This window comes from Salminus brasiliensis, chromosome 11 (genome assembly GCF_030463535.1).
Source record: "Salminus brasiliensis chromosome 11, fSalBra1.hap2, whole genome shotgun sequence".
NCBI lineage: Eukaryota > Metazoa > Chordata > Actinopteri > Characiformes > Bryconidae > Salminus > Salminus brasiliensis.
The window spans coordinates 39,636,759-39,661,040 of NC_132888.1; the positions used below are offsets into that span (position 1 = coordinate 39,636,759).

General features: G+C 40.7%; 1 protein-coding gene across 23 annotated transcripts; it reads right to left on the reverse strand.

Annotated features, from left to right (window-relative positions):
• Positions 1-1,572: 1,572 nt before the first annotated feature.
• On the reverse strand, positions 1,573-23,173 carry LOC140565067 (uncharacterized). Of its 23 annotated transcripts, XM_072690840.1 has the most exons (48): positions 22,922-23,173; positions 20,571-20,625; positions 20,061-20,447; positions 19,354-19,701; positions 18,752-19,141; positions 18,276-18,665; positions 16,968-17,012; positions 16,202-16,255; positions 15,749-15,802; positions 15,473-15,526; positions 14,943-15,014; positions 14,597-14,650; positions 14,468-14,521; positions 14,170-14,223; positions 13,865-13,918; positions 13,566-13,619; positions 13,407-13,460; positions 13,146-13,199; positions 12,799-12,852; positions 12,500-12,553; positions 12,187-12,240; positions 12,032-12,085; positions 11,771-11,824; positions 11,472-11,525; positions 11,210-11,263; positions 10,899-10,952; positions 10,600-10,653; positions 10,287-10,340; positions 10,129-10,182; positions 9,868-9,921; positions 9,569-9,622; positions 9,307-9,360; positions 9,055-9,108; positions 8,756-8,809; positions 8,443-8,496; positions 8,284-8,337; positions 8,023-8,076; positions 7,675-7,728; positions 7,375-7,428; positions 7,103-7,156; positions 6,809-6,862; positions 6,645-6,698; positions 6,384-6,437; positions 6,085-6,138; positions 5,703-5,756; positions 5,388-5,441; positions 5,165-5,265; positions 1,573-3,952 (listed from the first exon to the last, which is right to left on the reverse strand). In XM_072690840.1, exons 2-48 carry the CDS (start codon positions 20,620-20,622, stop codon positions 3,872-3,874), a joined length of 3,918 nt encoding a protein of 1,305 aa, XP_072546941.1. In that variant the 5' UTR covers positions 20,623-20,625; positions 22,922-23,173; the 3' UTR covers positions 1,573-3,871. The 23 variants fall into 23 exon arrangements, with proteins under 23 accessions (XP_072546941.1, XP_072546945.1, XP_072546931.1 ...); XM_072690844.1 differs by lacking the exon at positions 14,597-14,650; XM_072690830.1 differs by having other exon boundaries at positions 14,468-14,650.
• Between the last annotated feature and the right edge of the window lie 1,109 nt (positions 23,174-24,282).

Sequence of the window (24,282 nt, forward strand, 5' to 3'; positions counted from 1 at the left end):
GCGTTTAACATGCAACTCACTTCCTCTCTCATCAACAGCCTGCCTCTGGTCAGCCTAAGGACACACACACACACACACACACATTTATAATAAACTCTAAATAAAAAATGTACAGCTTTTTACACCATTAATTAATTAATTAATAGTGCTGCTTATCGGTGGCACCCTGGTGGGCATCCATGTGTGGGGCCAACATGGAAGCCATGGAAGCCAGGTTCCCAGTTGGGCTAACTGGGATGTCCGGGTAGTCGTCTGCTAGATGCTCCACACTCCACAGGCTCAGACATACACAATCCATGCTGGGTGAATGGTAATGGAGAACCTAAATGGGCTCCATCCATCGTTACAGGATATGGGGCCCATGCTGAACCGCTACTGGTCCCAGCACTGATCCCGGTGGACTAACTGGGACGTCTTCGTCTCAAAGGAAGGGGACAGTTCCAAAGCATCGGCATCTGTCTGGTAGACAAAGTGAGGGCTAGCCTTGTTGACTGAGCTATTACAGCTACTACACCCATTACAGCTACTACACCCATTACAACTACTACAGTTATTACACCCATTACAGCTACTACACCTATTACAGCTACTTCACTCATTACAGCTACTGCACCCACTAGAGCTACTACACTCATTACAGCTACTACACCCACTATAGCTACTACACCTATTACAGCTACTACACCTATTACAGCTACTACACTCATTACAGCTACTACACCCACTATAGCTACTACACTCATTACAGCTACTACACCCATTACAGCTACTGCACCCATTACAGCTATTACACCTATTACAGCTACTACACCCACTAGAGCTACTACACTCATTACAGCTACTACACCCACTATAGCTACTACACTCATTACAGCTACTACACCCATTACAGCTACTGCACCTATTACAGCTATAACACCTATTATAGCTACTGCACCCACTAGAGCTACTACACCCATTACAGCTACTACACCCATTACAGCTACTACACCTATTACCGCTACTGCACCCACTAGAGCTACTACACCCATTACAGCTACTACACCCATTACAGCTACTACACCTATTACAGCTACTGCACCCACTAGAGCTACTACACCCATTACAGTTACTACACCCATTACAGCCACTACAGTTATTAGCTACTACAGTTAGCTTGATTTTTGTTCAGTTTTTTTTATTTTCCTTTCAGATCATTTTGGTTCTGCTGGATTTTCTTCTCAGTGAAGAGAAAAAAGAAGTGTTGGAGATTGACGGTTCGTCACTTTCCCGTACTGAACTCTCTTTATTCAACCATGACAAGATAAACACAGTTTTCCATCTAGAGCCTTTTTAAGATGACCTCCACCTGCTCAGGCAGAACACTTTGCTTTGTGATGGGGAAGAAGTTTTGCAGCCAGAACAGAATTCAGTGGCGGTCAGGCCATGGTTCGCCAACCCCAAGCAAGGTAAAGTGCTAGTGTACACACACACACACACACACTGCACTGCCACCATATTGCCTACCGGTAAAATCCATCTTTACTGCATTACCACTGGACGACGCTACAGTGGTAGTATAGGGTATGTCCTCTTCACACACACTGAAGGTCAGTGTAATTTAATTACTCCTGCTCACCATTTAGCGGAAGGCCAGAGACTAAAATAGGCTCTCTAGCCACAGAAAGTGAGGAACTGAGCGAGAGCAGATTAGATTAGAACAGATTTATTGCTAATTTACACTTTACATGGTGGAAACGGGAGTGACATTCTTATGCGCAAAGCGCCTGACAACGCAACAGCATTTAAAAGTAATAACAATAATAATATCAACTAAAAACTAATGAATTAAGGCTAAAATAATCAAATAACATAAAATAAAATAAAATAATTACAGCTGAAATACTACAATTAAAAATAAAAACATTCAAGCTAAAATAATACAATAAAATAAAATAAGTAAAGCTAAAATAAAATAAATGAATAAAATGTAAATGAATGCTAATTGTACCTCTATAATAATAATTATAGCAATAAAAAGTTTAGTGTTTTAAAAAATGTAGTCAATTTAACAGTAATATTTAGGGCTGGCTGAATTTCACAAGCTTTCACTGATCATTGGTATTATGTTATTAAGTAACCACCCTTACAACCAATGAAATTGACCATATTTAACACTCTGGGGTGGCTGTTACGTCAAATGTGAAGTTTCTTGATGTTTCTTATAATAATGTTGTAATAATACCGTGAATAAATAGGGTTCAAACATTTCCTGAATCTGTAGACTCCGCCCTTTTCATTGCATATGTGACTCACATCCTCACAGTTACAAGGGGGTTATTAATATAATACATTAGATAATCACTTACTATCGTTTTAAATATGTTCGTAACTGTGGTTCAAAATATCTGCACTAGGATGCAGAGCTTTATTAATAGTGAATGGTGGTGCTGGCGCAAATGGACTGAAATCAGTCGCGTTAATCACACTAATATCTGATGCTGACAAATGAATGGTGCTAAAGGCCCAACCGTTTCTCGAATTATGACCACTGTACCTCCACATCTGAGATGATTAGAAACAGCTTCATTGGCCAACTAGGTTTCCATCTTAGTCAAGACATGTGACGCTCCACCAGAGGTCCTCTCTGACTGCAACAACCTTATTACTCCCTCTTATTCAGCCACTCCTTGCGAAGCATTGCCAGTTTTTCCCCACCGTTCTCCCTATCTAGTTCCATATCTTGTTGGGTTACTCCCACATTCTTATACTTACCAACATGCAAAAACGCAAATACCCTATAACAAAAGTCAGTCTCACCATTAGCAGTCAAAATACCCATGGCAAAGTGGGAATACTGGGGGTATACATATAAACATATCATCCAAAGTCTGTATATTGAAAATAACCAGGGATAAAAAATGTTTTTGGGAAGATTTAGAGCACAATGCACTTTCCGTAAGCTGGCCATCACTTTTGGGATTGCTGTTGAAATCTAAAAATGTTCAAGAAGGCAGGTTCAAAGTAGTGTGTTCAAGCAATCATGGGAAGAAAAGACCATTGAAGAATTGGGTCTCATGGTGCAGACAAACTGTCAAAGCTCTTTCCCCAAAAATATAAAAGCTTTAGAGTACAAACGCTGCCGTTTTCATCTTTATCATCCCTTTTAGCTGGCATCTCTAACATCTTGAGGGTGTTAAGTGTGGCCTATTCCCATTTTACTACCTTCCTGTGAAGACCTGGCTTCCTCATAGAGCCGGTAAAGAGGGAGGGCATCATGTTTTCCAGTAAATGACATGGCACTGTTTACTATAACCCATGATAATTTGATGTTAAACTACTAAACTACAAACATAAATAAATAAAAGTTGGGCTTTCCAGTGGTGCAGCTGTTTAATCATTGGCCCAATCACCAGGAGATTGCTGGTTCAGGAGATCCACATTGATGCCACAGCCATCCATGGCCCTAAATCCCAGAGAGCATAACTGGACTTACTTCCCCTGGGTAGGTAGCATGGCCCTCCCTCTCCCCCCTACTTCAGTGCTAGCCAGAAAAAAAACATTAGGAACTAGACAAAATAAAAAAATCAACAGAAAAACTAAACAAATATACATTTTGTTGTAGACATAACTTTGTAACTTTTCATATTTGTTTATTATTCTTTGCTGGCAAGCTTTTGTAATTATTTATTTATTTATTGTTTTAGTAGGACATGCTCATCTTCCCACGCTCCCATAGCAGGGTCATCTGTGAAGCATTTTGACAAAAAAAAAAAAAGATGAATTGTCTACGACAGATGTTCCACCAGTGGCCCGGTTTTAACGTGGGGGCATTTTCCTCCTATTTTTCCATATTTTTATTCCATGACACAAAGGCACACATTCCTGTCCATCATGGAGTAATTTTATGAGAGCTCCTCACACGTAGCCTGAAGTTGTGTGGAAAGCCAAGTCGAAGGATTTCCTCCTCAAGCTTAAAAGAAAGACAGAAAACATATTGATGTTGTTTATGTTGTTTCTCTCTGACAGAATGTTTCATTATACGATATCAGTCCAGAACCAGTCCAATCCACTGTCTACACAGAGGAGAATGTAAGTAATATGTAGCTGTTAACAGATGAGCAGCCACAACTTGCTAAGGCACGACCATTAGATAATTAAATTGTGGCCACAACTTGGGAATCAGATTCAAAAGTTGTAGCCATGACTTAGTAAGATATGGGAATGAAGTAATGACTTGGCAAGACATGGAAACGAGACAATTAAGTTGTAGCCATAACTTAGTAAGACCTGGGAACAAGATAATCACTTACTGGGATGTAGCCATGACTTAGTAAGACATGGGAATGAGATTATGACCCTACTTAGACTAAGGAACAAGATAATTAAGTTGTAGCCATAACTTGGGAATCAGATACAAAAGGTGTAGCCATGACTTAGTAAGACATGGGAACAAGATAACGACTTAGTACAACATGGGAATAAGCTAATTAAGTTGTAGCCATGACTTAGTAAAACACAGGAATGAGAAAATGACTAAGTAAGACATGGAAATGAGACAATAACTTAGTAAGACATGGAAATTAGATAATTACGTTATAGACATGACTTATTAAAACACGGGAAGGAGATAATTACTTAGTAAGACATGGAAACGAGATAATTACGTTGTAGACATAGGAACAAGATAATGACTAATTGAGATGTAGCCATGACTTAGTAAGACATGGGAACAAGACAAGTAAGTTGTAGACCTGACTTAGTTAAACACGGGAATGAGATAATAACTTAGTAAAAATAATAAGTAAGACATGGCAACAAGAGAATTAAGTTGTAGTAAAACATGGGGATAAGATAATGACTAACTGAGATGTAGCCATGACTTACTAAGACATGGGAACAAGATAATTAAGTTGTAGCCACGACTTAGTAAGGCATGTGAAATTCAGTTATGGTCCAATGCTGTCCAACGAAAACCAAGTATCTCTATTTTTTTCGTCTGTTTTTAGTTTTCTCCATTTGAACCCTCTAGCTGCTCTTTACACTGGCTAAATAATTCTGAACGAAGGGACTAAGAGCATTCTCAACCTCCTGCTGTAAAGTCACCCTTGTGGAGATCCCTGTTTTTCATTGGACAGCGACGATTCCATATACAGTAATAAAGTTCAGCTGAGACGTCACTCACCTTCATTAGCACCAACTTCTCAACTTCAGACTCAGGAAGGTCCACTTGAGTACTGACCTTTGCTCTAAGGCAAATCAGGCCTGAGTCTGTGTGCACATTACCTATATAAAGCCCGGAAATACACATTACTAGCATTACTATAACGTAAAAAACATGCCTTTGCGTGACACCATGTGCATACCTGACTGTATGTATGATAATGTGTCTCCAACACTTAACGTACCTGCTGGATTGAATTTATAATCTGGGGTAGTTGAGGGTCCAACTGTGGAATTGTCTGTTAAAAAAAAAAGTTGTATCTTACATACAGTAAATTTAATTACATTTAGTGGTCTCCAAACATTTGAGCACCCCAGGTCAGAACTGTTGTTACTGTGAATGGTGAAGTAAGCAGAAAGTAAGCAGAACTCGTAGCACATAGTAATTAGTAAAAGGACAAGCAAACCCAAACCCCAAATACTCTTAGATTGTTTAATAAACTCATGAATATCATGTTCAAAATAACATCTGTATGATGCTGTGTATCGCTAACACATACCTGCTGGTTTAGATTCATTAGATGGGGTGGTTGAGGGTCCAACTGTGGAACTGTCTGTGCAAAGAAAAATATATATTTTTAAAATAATTCTACATAATTTTCTGTTACTGTCAAAAGACTGATCAAGTGGCATAAAGCTAAAGATGAAAATTAGCATATTATTATTTTATAACAATAAAAAATAACATTTTGACTGCAATGAGCAAAGGTGGGTTTGGAAAGGGTGCTGAATTTCATGAAAAGAACACCTTGCCAACTGTGAAGCATGGATGAATCAATGCTATGGGGTTGTTTAGCAGTCAGTGGCACTGGCAATATTAAATTAGCAAATTATGATGATTTTTATTTTACAATTTATTGACTAAGTGTTTTGAAAACATACCTGTTGCTTTAGGTTCGTTATATGGAACGGTTGATGGTTTAATTGTGGAATTCACTGCACAAAAAAATAAGCAAACATATAAATATATGCTTTAATTTCTAGTGGACAGCAGGCCTCTGAGTCTTTACAAGTGCTGTGAAGAAGGAATTGCATTTCATGAAAAGAACATCCTGCCAACTGTGAAGCATGGGCGTGGATCTATGTATGCTAGGGTTGTGTTGCAGCCAGTGACATTGGAAATGTTAAACAGGTTGACGATACTAAATAGCACACAAATATTACCCCTCATTAAACTGTACCTGCTGGGTTGGGTTCAGTAGAGGGGGTGGGCGAGGGCTCAGTTGTGGAATTTACTGTGGACAAAAAAAAACCCAGATATGAAAAAATATACTGCTTTTACATTAACCTCCCTCAAAGGTTAGATTCAGGCTAAATCTGACTACACATCATACTGTTCATACAGTCTCTTTGATTGGATATGTCAGGTGTGGTAGATCAGGACTGATAAGACCACCAGAAGCAGGGATTAGCATCCCTAACTAAGTGCTTGGAAAACACACCTGTTGGTTTAGGTTGGTTATATGGAACGGTTGAAGGTTCAACTGTGGAATTCACTGCACAAAAAAACAAACAAACAAACAAACAGGTAATAAACATAATAGTTTTATTTCATTTTTAGGCCTTTCTGAGATCTCTGAGAGTTTTGGAAACAAGTGAAACATACCTGTTGGTTTAGGTTCGTTATATGGAGCGGTTGACGGTTCAACTGTAGAATTCACTGCACAAGAAAACAAACAAACAAACTAATAAAAATATATATACTTTTTATTTAATAGAGGAGAGCAGGCCTCTGTGATCTTTGAAACAAGTGCATTTCATGAAAAGAACACCTTGCCAACTGTGAAGTATGGGGGTGGATCAATGCTATGGGGTTGTGTTGCAGCCAGTGAAACTGACAATGTTAAACCTTTAGAGGGTACTAAATGGCACATAAATATTAACCCTTATTATACTGTACCTGCTGGGTTGGGTTCAGTAGATGGAGTGGGCGAGGGCTCGGCTGTGGAATTCACTGCGCAAAATAAACAAACACATACATGTCTCTGAAACACACCTGTTGGTTTAGGCTCATAATATGGAACAAAAAAGAACATCTTGCTAACTGTGAAGCATGGGGGTGAATCAATGCTACGGGGTTGTTTAGCAGTCAGTGGCACTGGCAATATTAAATTAGCGAATTATGATGATTTTTATTTTACAATTTATTGACTAAGTGTTTTGAAAACATACCTGTTGCTTTAGGTTCACTATATGGAATGATTGATGGTTCAACTGTGGAAATCACTGCACACAAAAATAAACAAACGTATAGATATTTACTTTTATTTTATAGTGGACAGTGGGCCTCTGAGTCTTTACAAGTTCTGTGAAGAAGGAACTGCATTTCATGAAAAGAACATCCTGCCAACTGTGAAGCATGGGCGTGGATCTATGTATGCTAGGGTTGTGTTGCAGCCAGTGACATTGGCAATGTTAAATGGGTAGAGGGTACTAAATAGCACACAAATATTACTCCTCATTAAACTGTACCTGCTGGGTTGGGTTCAGTAGAGGGGGTGGGCAAGGGCTCGGCTGTGGAATTTACTGCACAAAACAAACAAATAAACAAATATATACTTTTATTTTCTAGTGAAAACCGGGCCTCAGAGTCTTCAAAAGTGCTGTGAAGAACCCCTACTTTGGCTACAATCAGCATTACAAGTTACATTTGGAGGAGAAGAAGGAACTGCATTTCATGAAAAGAACACCCTGCCAACTGTGAAGCATGGGCGTGGATCTATGTATGCTAGAGTTGTGTTGCAGCCAGTGACATTGGAAATGTTAAACAGGTTGACGATACTAAATAGCACAGAAATATTACCCCTCATTAAACTGTACCTGCTGGGTTGGGTTCAGTAGAGGGGGTGGGCGAGGGCTCAGTTGTGGAATTTACTGTGGACAAAAAAAAACCCAGATATGAAAAAATATACTGCTTTTACATTAACCTCCCTCAAAGGTTAGATTCAGGCTAAATCTGACTACACACCATACTGTTCATACAGTCTCTTTGATTGGATATGTCAGGTGTGGTAGATCAGGACTGATAAGACCACCAGAAGCAGGGATTAGCATCCCTAACTAAGTGCTTGGAAAACACACCTGTTGGTTTAGGTTGGTTATATGGAACGGTTGAAGGTTCAACTGTGGAATTCACTGCACAAAAAAACAAACAAACAAACAGGTAATAAATATAATAGTTTTATTTCATTTTTAGGCCTTTCTGAGATCTCTGAGAGTTTGGAAACAAGTGAAACATACCTGTTGGTTTAGGTTCGTTATATGGAGCGGTTGACGGTCCAACTGTAGAATTCACTGCACAAGAAAACAAACAAACAAACTAATAAAAATATTTATACTTTTTATTTAATAGAGGAGAGCAGGCCTCTGTGATCTCTGAAATAAGTGCATTTCATAAAAAGAACACCTTGCCAACTGTTAGGTATGGGGATGAATCAATGCTATGGGGTTGTTTAGCAGTCAGTGGCACTGGCAATATTAAATTAGCGAATTATGATGATTTTTACTTTACAATTTATTGACTAGTGTTTATTGAAGTGTTTTGAAAACATACCTGTTGCTTTAGGTTCGTTATATGGAACGGTTGATGGTTTAATTGTGGAATTCACTGCACAAAAAAATAAGCAAACATATAAATATATGCTTTAATTTCTAGTGGACAGCAGGCCTCTGAGTCTTTACAAGTGCTGTGAAGAAGGAATTGCATTTCATGAAAAGAACATCCTGCCAACTGTGAAGCATCGGCGTGGATCTATGTATGCTAGGGTTGTGTTGCAGCCAGTGACATTGGCAATGTTAAATGGGTAGAGGGTACTAAATAGCACACAAATATTACTCCTCATTAAACTGTACCTGCTCGATTGGGTTCAGTAGAGGGGGTGGGCGAGGGCTCAGTTGTGGAATTTACTGCACAAAACAAACAATAAACAAATATATACTTTTATTTTCTAATGAAAACCGGGCCTCAGAGTCTTCAAAAGTGCTGTGAAGAACCCCTACTTTGGCTACAAACAGCAAAGTTACATTTGGAGGAGAAGAAGGAACTGCATTAACAGGTAGACGATACTAAATAGCACACAAATATTACCCCTCATTAAACTGTACCTGCTGGGTTGGGTTCAGTAGAGGGGGTGGGCGAGGGCTCAGTTGTGGAATTTACTGTGGACAAAAAAAAACCCCAGATATGAACAAATACACTGCTTTTACATTAACCTCCCTCAAAGGTTAGATTCAGGCTAAATCTGACTACACATCATACTGTTCATACAGTCTCTTTGATTGGATATGTCAGGTGTGGTAGATCAGGACTGATAAGACCACCAAAAGCAAGGATTAGCATCCCTAACTAGGTACTTGGAAAACACACCTGTTGGTTTAGGTTGGTTATTTGGAACGGTTGAAGGTTCAACTGTGGAATTCACTGCACAAAAAAATAAGCAAACATATAAATATATGCTTTAATTTCTAGTGGACAGCAGGCCTCTGAGTCTTTACAAGTGCTGTGAAGAAGGAATTGCATTTCATGAAAAGAACATCCTGCCAACTGTGAAGCATCGGCGTGGATCTATGTATGCTAGGGTTGTGTTGCAGCCAGTGACATTGGAAATGTTAAACAGGTTGACGATACTAAATAGCACACAAATATTACCCCTCATTAAACTGTACCTGCTGGGTTGGGTTCAGTAGAGGGGGTGGGCGAGGGCTCAGTTGTGGAATTTACTGTGGACAAAAAAAAAACCAGATATGAAAAAATATACTGCTTTTACATTAACCTCCCTCAAAGGTTAGATTCAGGCTAAATCTGACTACACACCATACTGTTCATACAGTCTCTTTGATTGGATATGTCAGGTGTGGTAGATCAGGACTGATAAGACCACCAGAAGCAGGGATTAGCATCCCTAACTAAGTGCTTGGAAAACACACCTGTTGGTTTAGGTTGGTTATATGGAACGGTTGAAGGTTCAACTGTGGAATTCACTGCACAAAAAACAAACAAACAAACAGGTAATAAATATAATAGTTTTATTTTATTTTTAGGCCTTTCTGAGATCTCTGAGAGTTTGGAAACAAGTGAAACATACCTGTTGGTTTAGGTTCGTTATATGGAGCGGTTGACGGTTCAACTGTAGAATTCACTGCACAAGAAAACAAACAAACAAACTAATAAAAATATTTATACTTTTTATTTAATAGAGGAGAGCAGGCCTCTGTGATCTCTGAAATAAGTGCATTTCATAAAAAGAACACCTTGCCAACTGTTAGGTATGGGGATGAATCAATGCTATGGGGTTGTTTAGCAGTCAGTGGCACTGGCAATATTAAATTAGCGAATTATGATGATTTTTATTTTACAATTTATTGACTAGTGTTTATTGAAGTGTTTTGAAAACATACCTGTTGCTTTAGGTTCGTTATATGGAACGGTTGATGGTTTAATTGTGGAATTCACTGCACAAAAAAATAAGCAAACATATAAATATATGCTTTAATTTCTAGTGGACAGCAGGCCTCTGAGTCTTTACAAGTGCTGTGAAGAAGGAATTGCATTTCATGAAAAGAACATCCTGCCAACTGTGAAGCATCGGCGTGGATCTATGTATGCTAGGGTTGTGTTGCAGCCAGTGACATTGGCAATGTTAAATGGGTAGAGGGTACTAAATAGCACACAAATATTACTCCTCATTAAACTGTACCTGCTGGGTTGGGTTCAGTAGAGGGGGTGGGCGAGGGCTCAGTTGTGGAATTTACTGCACAAAACAAACAATAAACAAATATATACTTTTATTTTCTAGTGAAAACCGGGCCTCAGAGTCTTCAGAAGTGCTGTGAAGAACCCCTACTTTGGCTACAATCAGCATTACAAGTTACATTTGGAGGAGAAGAAGGAACTGCATTTCATGAAAAGAACACCATTTGGAGTTACATTTGGAGGAGAAGAAGGAACTGCATTAACAGGTAGATGATACTAAATAGCACACAAATATTACCCCTCATTAAACTGTACCTGCTGGGTTGGGTTCAGTAGAGGGGGTGGGCGAGGGCTCAGTTGTGGAATTTACTGTGGACAAAAAAAAAACCCAGATATGAACAAATACACTGCTTTTACATTAACCTCCCTCAAAGGTAAGTTTCAGGCTAAATCTGACTACACATCATACTGTTCATACAGTCTCTTTGATTGGATATGTCAGGTGTGGTAGATCAGGACTGATAAGACCACCAAAAGCAAGGATTAGCATCCCTAACTAGGTACTTGGAAAACACACCTGTTGGTTTAGGTTGGTTATTTGGAACGGTTGAAGGTTCAACTGTGGAATTCACTGCACAAAAAAATAAGCAAACATATAAATATATGCTTTAATTTCTAGTGGACAGCAGGCCTCTGAGTCTTTACAAGTGCTGTGAAGAAGGAATTGCATTTCATGAAAAGAACATCCTGCCAACTGTGAAGCATCGGCGTGGATCTATGTATGCTAGGGTTGTGTTGCAGCCAGTGACATTGGAAATGTTAAACAGGTTGACGATACTAAATAGCACACAAATATTACCCCTCATTAAACTGTACCTGCTGGGTTGGGTTCAGTAGAGGGGGTGGGCGAGGGCTCAGTTGTGGAATTTACTGTGGACAAAAAAAAACCCAGATATGAAAAAATATACTGCTTTTACATTAACCTCCCTCAAAGGTTAGATTCAGGCTAAATCTGACTACACACCATACTGTTCATACAGTCTCTTTGATTGGATATGTCAGGTGTGGTAGATCAGGACTGATAAGACCACCAGAAGCAGGGATTAGCATCCCTAACTAAGTGCTTGGAAAACACACCTGTTGGTTTAGGTTGGTTATATGGAACGGTTGAAGGTTCAACTGTGGAATTCACTGCACAAAAAAACAAACAAACAGGTAATAAATATAATAGTTTTATTTCATTTTTAGGCCTTTCTGAGATCTCTGAGAGTTTGGAAACAAGTGAAACATACCTGTTGGTTTAGGTTCGTTATATGGAGCGGTTGACGGTCCAACTGTAGAATTCACTGCACAAGAAAACAAACAAACAAACTAATAAAAATATTTATACTTTTTATTTAATAGAGGAGAGCAGGCCTCTGTGATCTCTGAAATAAGTGCATTTCATAAAAAGAACACCTTGCCAACTGTTAGGTATGGGGATGAATCAATGCTATGGGGTTGTTTAGCAGTCAGTGGCACTGGCAATATTAAATTAGCGAATTATGATGATTTTTACTTTACAATTTATTGACTAGTGTTTATTGAAGTGTTTTGAAAACATACCTGTTGCTTTAGGTTCGTTATATGGAACGGTTGATGGTTTAATTGTGGAATTCACTGCACAAAAAAATAAGCAAACATATAAATATATGCTTTAATTTCTAGTGGACAGCAGGCCTCTGAGTCTTTACAAGTGCTGTGAAGAAGGAATTGCATTTCATGAAAAGAACATCCTGCCAACTGTGAAGCATCGGCGTGGATCTATGTATGCTAGGGTTGTGTTGCAGCCAGTGACATTGGCAATGTTAAATGGGTAGAGGGTACTAAATAGCACACAAATATTACTCCTCATTAAACTGTACCTGCTCGATTGGGTTCAGTAGAGGGGGTGGGCGAGGGCTCAGTTGTGGAATTTACTGCACAAAACAAACAATAAACAAATATATACTTTTATTTTCTAGTGAAAACCGGGCCTCAGAGTCTTCAAAAGTGCTGTGAAGAACCCCTACTTTGGCTACAATCAGCATTACAAGTTACATTTGGAGGAGAAGAAGGAACTGCATTTCATGAAAAGAACACCCTGCCAACTGTGAAGCATGGGCGTGGATCTATGTATGCTAGAGTTGTGTTGCAGCCAGTGACATTGGAAATGTTAAACAGGTTGACGATACTAAATAGCACAGAAATATTACCCATCATTAAACTGTACCTGCTGGGTTGGGTTCAGTAGAGGGGGTGGGCGAGGGCTCAGTTGTGGAATTTACTGTGGACAAAAAAAAACCCAGATATGAACAAATACACTGCTTTTACATTAGCCTCCCTCAAAGGTAAGATTCAGGCTAAATCTGACTACACACCATACTGTTCATACAGTCTCTTTGATTGGATATGTCAGGTGTGGTAGATCAGGACTGATAAGACCACCAGAAGCAGGGATTAGCATCCCTAACTAGGTACTTGGAAAACACACCTGTTGGTTTAGGTTGGTTATTTGGAACGGTTGAAGGTTCAACTGTGGAATTCACTGCACAAAAAAACAAACAAACAAACAGGTAATAAATATAATAGTTTTATTTCATTTTTAGGCCTTTCTGAGATCTCTGAGAGTTTGGAAACAAATGAAACATACCTGTTGGTTTAGGTTCGTTATATGGAGCGGTTGACGGTTCAACTGTAGAATTCACTGTACAAGAACACAAACAAACAAACTAATAAAAAAATTAAATATATATATAATTTTTAATTTATAAAGGAGACCAGACCTCTGCGATCTCTGAAACAAGTGCATTTCATGAAAAGAACACCTTGCCAACTGTGAAGTATGGGGTGGATCAGCGCTATGGGGTTGTGTTGCAGCCAGTGACATTGGCAATGTTAAACCTTTAAAGGGTACTAAATAGCAAGTTTTTATCCCTTATTATACTGTACCTGCTGGGTTGGGTTCAGTAGATGGAGTGGGCGAGGGCTCAGCTGTGGAATTCACTGTGCAAAATAAACAAAAACATACATACACACGGTATTGGAAGATCTTACCGAATACATGTCTCTGAAACATACCTGTTGGTTTAGGCTCGTAATATGAAACAAAAAAGAACATCTTGCTAACTGTGAAGCATGGGGATGAATCAATGCTATGGGGTTGTTTAGCAGTCAGTGGCACTGGCAATATTAAATTAGCGAATTATAATTATTTTTATTTTACAATTTATTGACTAAGTGTTTTGAAAACATACCTGTTGCTTTAGGTTCGTTATATGGAACGGTTGGCGGTTGAACTGTAGAAATCACTGCATACAAAAATAAACAAACATATAGATATTTGCTTTTATTTTATAGTGGACAGCGGGCCTCTGAGTCTTCAAAAGTGCTGTGAAGAAGGAACTGCATTTCATGAAAAGAACACCTTGACAACTTTGAAAAATGGGTGTGGATATATGCTAAGGGGTTGTGTTGCAACCAGTGACATTGGCAATGTTAAACAGGTAGAGGGTACTAAATAGCACACAAATATTACTCCTCATTAAACTGTACCTGCTGGGTTGGGTTCAGTAGATGGAGTGGGCGAGGGCTCAGCTGTGGAATTCACTGTGCAAAATAAACAAACACATACATAAACACTGTATTGGAAGATTTTACCGAATACATGTCTCTGAAACATACCTGCTGGTTTCGGTTTGTTATATTGATCGGTTAAAGGTTCAACTGTGGAAATCACTGCATAAAAAAATAAACAAACATATAGATATTTACTTTTATTTTATAGTGGACAGCGGGCCTCAGAGTCTTCATAAGTGCTGTGAAGAACCCCTACTTTAGCTACAATCAGCAAAGTTACATTTGGAGGAGAAGAAGGAACTGCATTTCATGAAAAGAACACCCTGCCAACTGTGAAGCGTGGGCGTGGATCAATGTTTGCTAGGGCTGTGTTGCAGCCAGTGGCACTGGAAATGTTAAACCTTACAGGGTACTAATTAGCACACAAATATTACCCCTCATTACACTGTACCTGCTGGGTTGGGTTCAGTAGATGGAGTGGGCGAGAGCTCAGCTGTGGAATTTACAGTGCAGTTGGACATCCCTAAAAGATAGGATTTAAATGATAGAATTTTTGAATATTGTTTATAGAATATGATGCTTATTATTTCATAGATCATAAGCATGCTCTTAGTCCTGTATGAGCAAAGCCATGGAACGGTTGACAGTTCAACTGTGGAATTCACTGCACAAGAAAACAAAGAAACAAACTAATAATATATATATATATATATATATATATATATATATATATATATATATATACATATATATATATATATATATATATATATATATATATATACTTTTTAATTTATAGAGGCGAGCAGGCCTCTGAGATCTCTAAAACAAGTGCATTTTGTGAAAAGAACACCTTGCCAACTGTAAAGTATGGGGATGGGTCAACACTGTGGGCTTGTGTTGCAGCCAGTGACACTGGCAATGTTAAACCTTTAGAGGGTACTAAATAGCACAGAAGTATTGACCCTTATTATACTGTACCTGCTGGGGTGGGTTCAGTAGAGGGGGTGGGCGAGGGCTCAGCTGTGGAATTCACTGTGCAAAACAAACAAACGAACAAACAAATCAATAAATATAAACTTTTCTTTTCTCATGAAGACCGCAATGAAGTCCACAATCAAGAACACCTTGCCAACTGTAAAGCATGGGTGTGGATCTATGTAAGTTAGGGTTGTGTTGCATCCAGTGACATTGGCAATGTTAAACAGGTAGACGATACTAAATAGCACACAAATATTGCCCCTCATTACACTGTACCTGTTGGGTTGGGTTCAGTAGAGGGGGTAGGCGAGGACTCGGCTGTGGAATTCACTGTGCAGTTGGACATCATTTCAAAGAAGGAAGCAAAAATCAGAGCTTTCATTAAAACAGAACCAAAACCAGAAAAAAACATTCAGTGGAGCTAAATTATGAATCAGTGAAACTTCATAAGAGTTCATTTCTTTTATCACTGTCTTGCATTAAAGAATGCAAGACAACTACACAATGGCTAAAGTGGAGGCAGAAGTAGCGCTTCCCTTCATATTTCAGTCGTTTGAGGATTTCTAGTAGGGATGTTCCAATCCAGTCAAGTCTCCATTTCAGAGACTTTGTTTTATTATTCAGTATTCAGAGCAACTTTGCATGCTATTAAATATTAACTAACACACTTCAATAATTAAAATTCATATATGAACACATTTACCAACTTGAACATATTAAAAATTTTACCTGCTGGGTTGAGGTCACTGGATTTAGGGGGCGAGGGCTCAGGGGTGGAATTCACTGCGCAAACAAACAAACAACAAACTATTAAATAAATGCATACTTTTATGTTATAAAGGAGAGTGGGGTTATCCCTCTATGTTGTGCATCCTAGGCATGCCATATGTCAGAATTACCCAAGTAGCAGCAAAGGAAATCTGAACAAAACAGACACTTTCAGTCGTCATACAAGATTTCCAGGAATTAACGTATTTACAATTACATTTATGTCCAAAAAGAACTTATGTGGACCAGCCCCAATACAATGGAGATGGTTATTTTGCAGAAAAAAAGGCTATAATTCCAAAAAATGAAGCAAAAACCTGAGCTTCACACAACCCGAAACATTTAGTAAAATTTTCATTACTTTTTTTTGTTTGTTTGTTTGTTTTATCGTCATATTTCATTTGTTCCAGTTCTCTTGATTTCGTCGTGATATTTTCAGGTTTCTTTTTTAAAGCATTTCTAAATATTTTACCCCTTCAAAAGCCTACGAACCAGAGAATCATCCCACCAGTTTGTACAGAAGTCCCTGTAGTTACTGCCCTGCTGTGTTAGTGGGTTGATGATTACTGGTAGGAACGTCCTGGTCCGATCTAGTCACTAGTTCTCTACTTTTTTTTTTAAGAGTATTCAGACTCTGCATGTTATTCAATTTGAACTAAAATAATGAAATAAATCAAATTCCGTTTTTTTAATTAAATGAACTTATCAAATGTATCAAAAAACGTACCTGCAGGGTCAAAGTCACTGGACGACGGCTCAGCTGTGGAATTCACTGCACAAAAAAGACAAACCCACACATGAAGAAATACACTCCTAATACACTTATCATTTACTGGATAGAAATGACATCACCACTCCTGAAGATGTAGCCTTTAGACTTAGCCCTAACCAAACACACATCTGCTGTTCCCATATTCTTTATCTCTGTGATTGGATGCATCAGGTATAGCAGATTAGGACTAGTAGGATTGGTAGGATTGGTAGGCCTGGTAGGATAGGACTGGTAGGACTGGTAGGCCTAGTAGTACTGGTCGGCTTGGTATGACTAGTAGAACTGGTAGGACTAGTAGGATTTGTAGGCCTGGTAGGACTAGTATGATTGATAGGCCTGGTAGAATAGGCCTAGTACAACTAGTAGGAATGGTAGGACTGGTAACATTGGTAGGCTTGGTAGGATAGGACTAATTGGTCGATTAGGATTTGTAGGCCTGGTAGGATAGGACTAGTAGGATTGGTAGGCCTGGTAGAATAGGACTAGGACTAGGATTGGTAGGTCTGGTAGGACTATTAGGGCTGGTAGGACTAGTAGGATTGGTAGGCCTGGTAGAATAGGACTAGTAGAACTAGTAGGACTGGTAGGACTACTAAGATTGGTAGGCCTGGTAGGATAGGACTAGTAGGATTGGTAGGACTAGTAAGATTGGTAGGCCTGGTAGGATAGGACTAGTAGGATTGGTAGGCCTGGTAGAATAGGACAATTAGGACTGGTAGGTCTGGTAGGACTAGTAGGGCTGGTAGGACTAGTAGGATTGGTAGGCCTGGTATAATAGGACAAGTAGGACTGGTAGGTCTGGTAGGACTAGTAGGGCTGGTAGGACTAGTAGGATTGGTAGGCCTGGTAGAATAGGACTAGTAGAACTAGTAGGCCTGGTAGAATAGGACTAGTAGAACTATTTGGACTGGTAGAACTAGTAAGATTGGTAGGCCTGGTAGGATAGGACTAGTAGGATTAGTAGGCCTGGTAGAATAGGACTAGTAGAACTAATAGGCCTGGTAGAATAGGACTAGTAGAACTAGTAGGATTTGTAGGCCTGGTAGAATAGGACTAGTAGAACTAGTAGGATTTGTAGGCCTGGTAGGATAGGACTAGTAGGATTGGTAGGTCTGGTAGAACTAGTAGGATTGGTAGGCCTGGTAGAATAGGACTAGTAGGACTAGTAGGCCTGGTGTAACTAGTAGGACTAGAACAAAAATTGTATTTCAGATTCTTGCATTAAAAGGTTAACAAGATCAGAAGGGACGGATCTGGACTCACGGCTGTAGCAGACAAACGGGAGAGCTCTCATACAGTCCTCGTCGGTCCACTGTCCAGATCGACTGAAGGACGCTGCTGTGCAGTACTGATTAAGGTACTCAGACACGGAGCTCTCGCCGTTATCCGGCTCTCCGTCCTTCCAGTAAGCGAATGATGAGTTACTGTCGTCAGACCACGTTCTGATCCTGTGCAGTCCGATCCACACTCCCCAAACCCCGTCCAGGAATTTGATCGGCGTGCTCTCAGATGTCCTTTTGAAGATCTCCAGGTTCTGTTCTTGGTTCCTGACACTGGCCAGGTCCACGTAGTGCTCCCTGCAGTACCTCCAAGCCTCGGCCCAGTTTTTGGGATCCGCTACGGGAACGTACGCTTCGGTGGTCTCGTTGCTTTCTGCAATAGCAAAGTCAATTGATCAGACCAGTTTACAAGCAGAAAAGTTCAGCTTGGCTCAGAACCAGGTCCAGGATGTCTCTTACCATTGTAGCAAACAAAGTGGTGTTCCTCTGTGCAAGGTCTCTCGATCCACTTTCCTTCATAAATGGGATGGGTATTGAATAACATCAGCGCACAGACAATTCCACATTCATTAAGAGGGTGCCCATGCCATCTCCTGAACTCCCTCTCGCCCTCCTTGTAGAACTGAGGGTCATCCAGAGACCATCTCCAGCTGTTCTTTGGGTCGTCGTACAGTCCGATCCATGCAGACCCCACGTAAGTGGCGTTGATGGACTCCAGCAGCCTCCTTATGTCGCTCATGTCATCCACAGTGGCCAGGTCAGCGTAAGCATATCTGCAGAAGCTCTGAGCCTCAGCCCAGCTCTTAGGTTCCCTCACAAAGTGGTACTGACGAAGGGAGCCAGCTGAACCTAAAGGGAACGTGTGAGACAAGTGTGAGAACCGCAATACAGAACATCTTTGAGTTGTCATGGTTCTATATAGACTGAAGATACCGAAGAACCTTCGAGGAACCTCCTTTTTGAAGGGCCTACAGTCTGTAGTTGTCTGTAAAACTGGCCACTAAACGTAGGTTCTAAAGGACATTCAGCTCAGTGTATCTGATGACCGGCTGAGACGTCACCTGTCTGGCAGACGAAGGGGAGTGGGATGTTGCAGCGTTCCTCAGTCCATCTTCCTGAGTCTCCGGAGGACACGGCGGTGCAGGATGGGCTCAAATGCTCCAAGCTCACGATCGGATCTTCTGCTTTCCAGTACCTGAAAGACGAGCCGCTCTGGTCCGACCACAGTCTGGTTCTGCGCAGCCCGATCCAAGCAAATGTACTCGCCACTATGTCTGCAATCCTGCAGTTCTCCTTGCGGTTCCTGATGCTGGCCAGGTCCGTGTGATGCTCCCTGCAGTAGCGCTGGGCCTCAGTCCAGTTTTTACTTTCGGATATCAGAACCAAACTCTTGGTGGCGTTTTCTCTTCCTGAAAAAAAAGAAGACCTGATTTCAACTGGTAAAGAACCTCTTTTGGCCTTGAAAAGGTTCTTCACACTCCTGGATCTCTTCTCGAAAACCCACCTCCCACCCCCTTCCGAACCCCGCCAAGAATGAGGACCACTGCCCTGACTCCTAAAACCCTGCGGATAGGCCCACACTTTAGATATTCACCCTCAAAACTACTGTCGCACATCAGTTTCATAGGCCCTAGAATTGAACCCTGTGGGATTCCACGAAATCTGCGAAACAGCTACCGAATACGTGATAGTAGTTTTTGCTTTTCGATTAAGAACAGATTAATAAATCTAGGGTTCGAGGTGTTGGGTTAAGCCTTGGGTTGCTTACCATCAAAGCAGACAAACGGGAGCGGGGTTTCACAGGGGTAAAGATGCCATATGCCGACGTCCGACAACACGCAAACCGGTTCCCTTCTAAAAACGCCTGGTTGTGTCATGACCCAGTTCCTGAAGTCTTTTTCTCCTGGGTCAAAGAAGCGAGGGTCGTCCAGAGACCATCTCCAGCTGCTGTCGGGATCGTCGTACAGTCCGATCCACGCAGAGCCGTTATAAGTGCCGTTGGCGGACTCCAGCAGCCTGCCCACGTCCTCCATGCTGTCTACGACGGCCAGGTCGGCGTAGGTGCGTCTGCAGAAGCTCTGGGCCTCAGCCCAGCCTCGAGCCTCCTTCACGAAGTGATACTGGCGAGGTAGACAGGACGGCAGCAGGCAGAAACCTGTGGTCCGGCTCACAATGTTTAGGTCACAGTACTCGGACATGCACAGTCAAGCGTAATGAAGCTGTTGAGTAGCTAGAAGGAAGCTGCTGAAGTGGGACTAAAGAACATCGGTTTGCTCACCTGAAAGCAGCAGGATAGAAAACATGACCTCCGCCGACTCTGAAACCGGCATGATCTGCATAATACGGTAAACAGTACACTGATTATTTATTATAGATTATTGATTATACACTATGCTTTTGACAGGTGGGGGGTGAGATGTGCTGAGGACAGTCCATCAACCTGAACAACAGATGGGCTACAAGACAGATGGAGCTCATTATGTGGCCAGTGAGTGGAAGCAGGTAGGGGGTTTCTAATGAAGCGACCACTCAATGGAGTTAGATAAGGGTGACTAGTAAAGTGGCTAGTGAGTTGAAGTGACTACAACTAATACTGCTCCTACTACTACTACTACTACTACTGCTACTATCACTACTACTACTACTACTACTGCTACTACTACTACTACTACTACTACTGCTACTACTGCTACTATCACTACTACTACTACTACTGCTACTACTGCTACTATCACTACTACTACTACTACTGCTACTACTGCTACTATCACTACTACTGCTACTACTGCTACTATCACTACTACTACTACTACTGCTACTACTGCTACTATCACTACTACTACTACTACTGCTACTACTACTACTGCTACTACTGCTACTATCACTACTACTACTACTACTGCTACTATCACTACCACTACTACTACTGCTACTATCACTACTACTACTACTACTGCTACTATCACTACTACTACTACTACTGCTACTATCACTACTACTACTACTACTGCTACTATCACTACCACTACTGCTACTATCACTACTACTACTACTACTGCTACTATCACTACTACTACTACTACTGCTACTACTACTACTGCTACTACTGCTACTATCACTACTACTACTACTACTACTGCTACTACTGCTACTATCACTACTACTACTACTGCTACTACTACTACTGCTACTACTGCTACTATCACTACTACTACTACTACTGCTACTATCACTACCACTACTACTACTGCTACTATCACTACTACTACTACTACTACTACTGCTACTATCACTACTACTACTACTACTGCTACTATCACTACTACTACTACTACTGCTACTATCACTACCACTACTACTACTGCTACTATCACTACTACTACTACTACTGCTACTACTGCTACTACTGCTACTATCACTACTACTACTACTACTGCTACTACTGCTACTACTACTACTACTACTACTACTGCTACTATCACTACTACTGCTACTACTGCTACTACTACTACTATCATTACTACTACTACATCTACTACCACTACAACTACTACTACTACTACTACTACTACATCTACTACTACTACATCTACTACCACTACAACTACTACCACTACATCTACTACCACTACAACTACTACTACTACTACTGCTACTACTGCCACTACTTCTACTATCATTACTTCTACTATCATTACTACTACTACATCTACTACTACTACATCTACTACCACTACAACTACTACTACTACATCTACTACTACTACATCTACTACCACTACATCTACTACCACTACAACTACTACTACTACTACTGCTACTACTACTACTACTACATCTACTACTACTACTGCTACTACCACTACAACTACTACTACTACATCTACTACCACTACAACTACTACTACTACTACTACTGCTACTACTACTACTACTACATCTACTACCACTACAACTACTACTACTACTACATCTACTACCACTACAACTACTGCTACTACTACAGCTACTACTACTACATCTACTACCACTACAACTACTACTACTACATCTACTACCACTACAACTACTGCTACTACCACTACTACTACTACTACATCTACTACTACAACTACTGCTACTACCACTACAACTACTACTACTACATCTACTACTACTACATCTACTACCACTACAACTACTACTACTACATCTACCACCACTACAACTACTACTACTACTACTGCTACTACTACTACATCTACTACTACTACAACTACTACTACCACTACATCTACTACCACTACAACTACAACTACTACTACTACTACTACTGCTACTACTACTACTGCTACTACTACTGCTACTACTACATCTACTACTACAACTACTACTACATCTACTACCACTACAACTACTACTACTACTACTGCTACTACTACTACTACATCTACTACCACTACAACTACTACTACTACTACATCTACTACCACTACAACTACTGCTACTACTACTGCTACTACTACTATTACTACTTTTACAGCTACTACTGCTATCTCTACTTCTGCTAATAATAATACTTTATTTAATAAATATTTATTTACAGGACATTTACAGTTTCACAGCAAAAAAAAAGGAAAGTGGACTCACGGTGCCGTCTGAAGACTGGATCAGTGGGGAGGCCCTTTATCCTCTGTCCATCATCTGGAGCTGCTACTAGTCTGAGTAGTCCTACATCTGCTGTGGCTCCTCTGTTAGAGATCTCTGCTTCTCCCGACCCAGGAAAGCTCCGACTACATTGGTGGTTCCGTCAGAGCTGATTTCTCTCCTAAATGACATGTGAGCCTTCGCTCACACTGTATCCAATCCAGGCTGATTGTAGCTGCTGAAAAGGTGGAACAGGAAGCAACAAAGCCGTATTGTTTCCCTGTGTGTCGGGTAACTCCTAGCCTAGCGAGGAACAATGGCTCAGGGAATACGGCCCTCCAAACTGAAAAGATTTACTAGCTTCAGCTTCAGCATGCAGGACCTTGCAGGTACTGATGGTTCAGACTGCTCCACTGGGCCGAACTTCAGCGCAGGTCGTAGCACCAACATGGCTGTTAACTGCTGGGGAAGACAGCGAGTTGTGGACTCTTTCTAACGGTTCTGGCTTTCTAACCGCAAGGCTTTTGGGAAATGGAGCTGGGATGGGTGGTCATTGGGGATTTGCAGTACCTTGATTTCCAGGATTTGGGAACTCCTGGAAAGGCCTTCCATGGAGGTTGATTGAATCGCCATGCTTGTTTATAAAGCACCCAGAAAGGAAATAAATAAACACATGAATAAAAATGTATGTTTTTATTTATTGATTTTAGCGGTCTAATGCGCTGCCACTTTGCCCAGGGAGCTGTGAATCGCAATCCCGAACCAGGCAGCTTTGCCATCCGCAGCAGGAGCCGGAGAGAGCACAATAGGCCGAGCTCTCTCCAGCTGGGTAGATGGCGCTCTCTCGCCCCTCTTCACTCTTGAAGCGATGCTACCCGGCCCAGGCTTCTGTTAGCGTCTCTTATGAATTCTGTTCACACCTGGATTAAATCCGATTGGTCGCGTATTTGGGGGTGTGTCCATGCGGACAAGCACAATCCGAGCATAATCCGATCCACCAAAAAAAGGCTGTTAATGCTGGGCGTAAACAGGCCCAATTGGTTGAGTCTGTTTCGTCTGGCTGATACCGTAATGAACCCAGCGACCGTATGTGATGCTAACCAATGTTAACTACATTTTTAGGGCCCCTGTCAATCACAGACCCCTAGAATCGACGTCTGGATGACCAACTGTGACCATCAAAGAATGCCACCAGCTTAGATCATCAACTAGCTACCAGAAAAGGCTGGTATTGAGCCTTTAATCGCTATCGTCTCAGAATTACGGGGATCTGGGAGAAATTCGGGAGACCTAGGACACACGAATAAAACCTTCTGGGATTAATTAATTCATTAATAATTAATTTTATGTGAAATATTTTGATT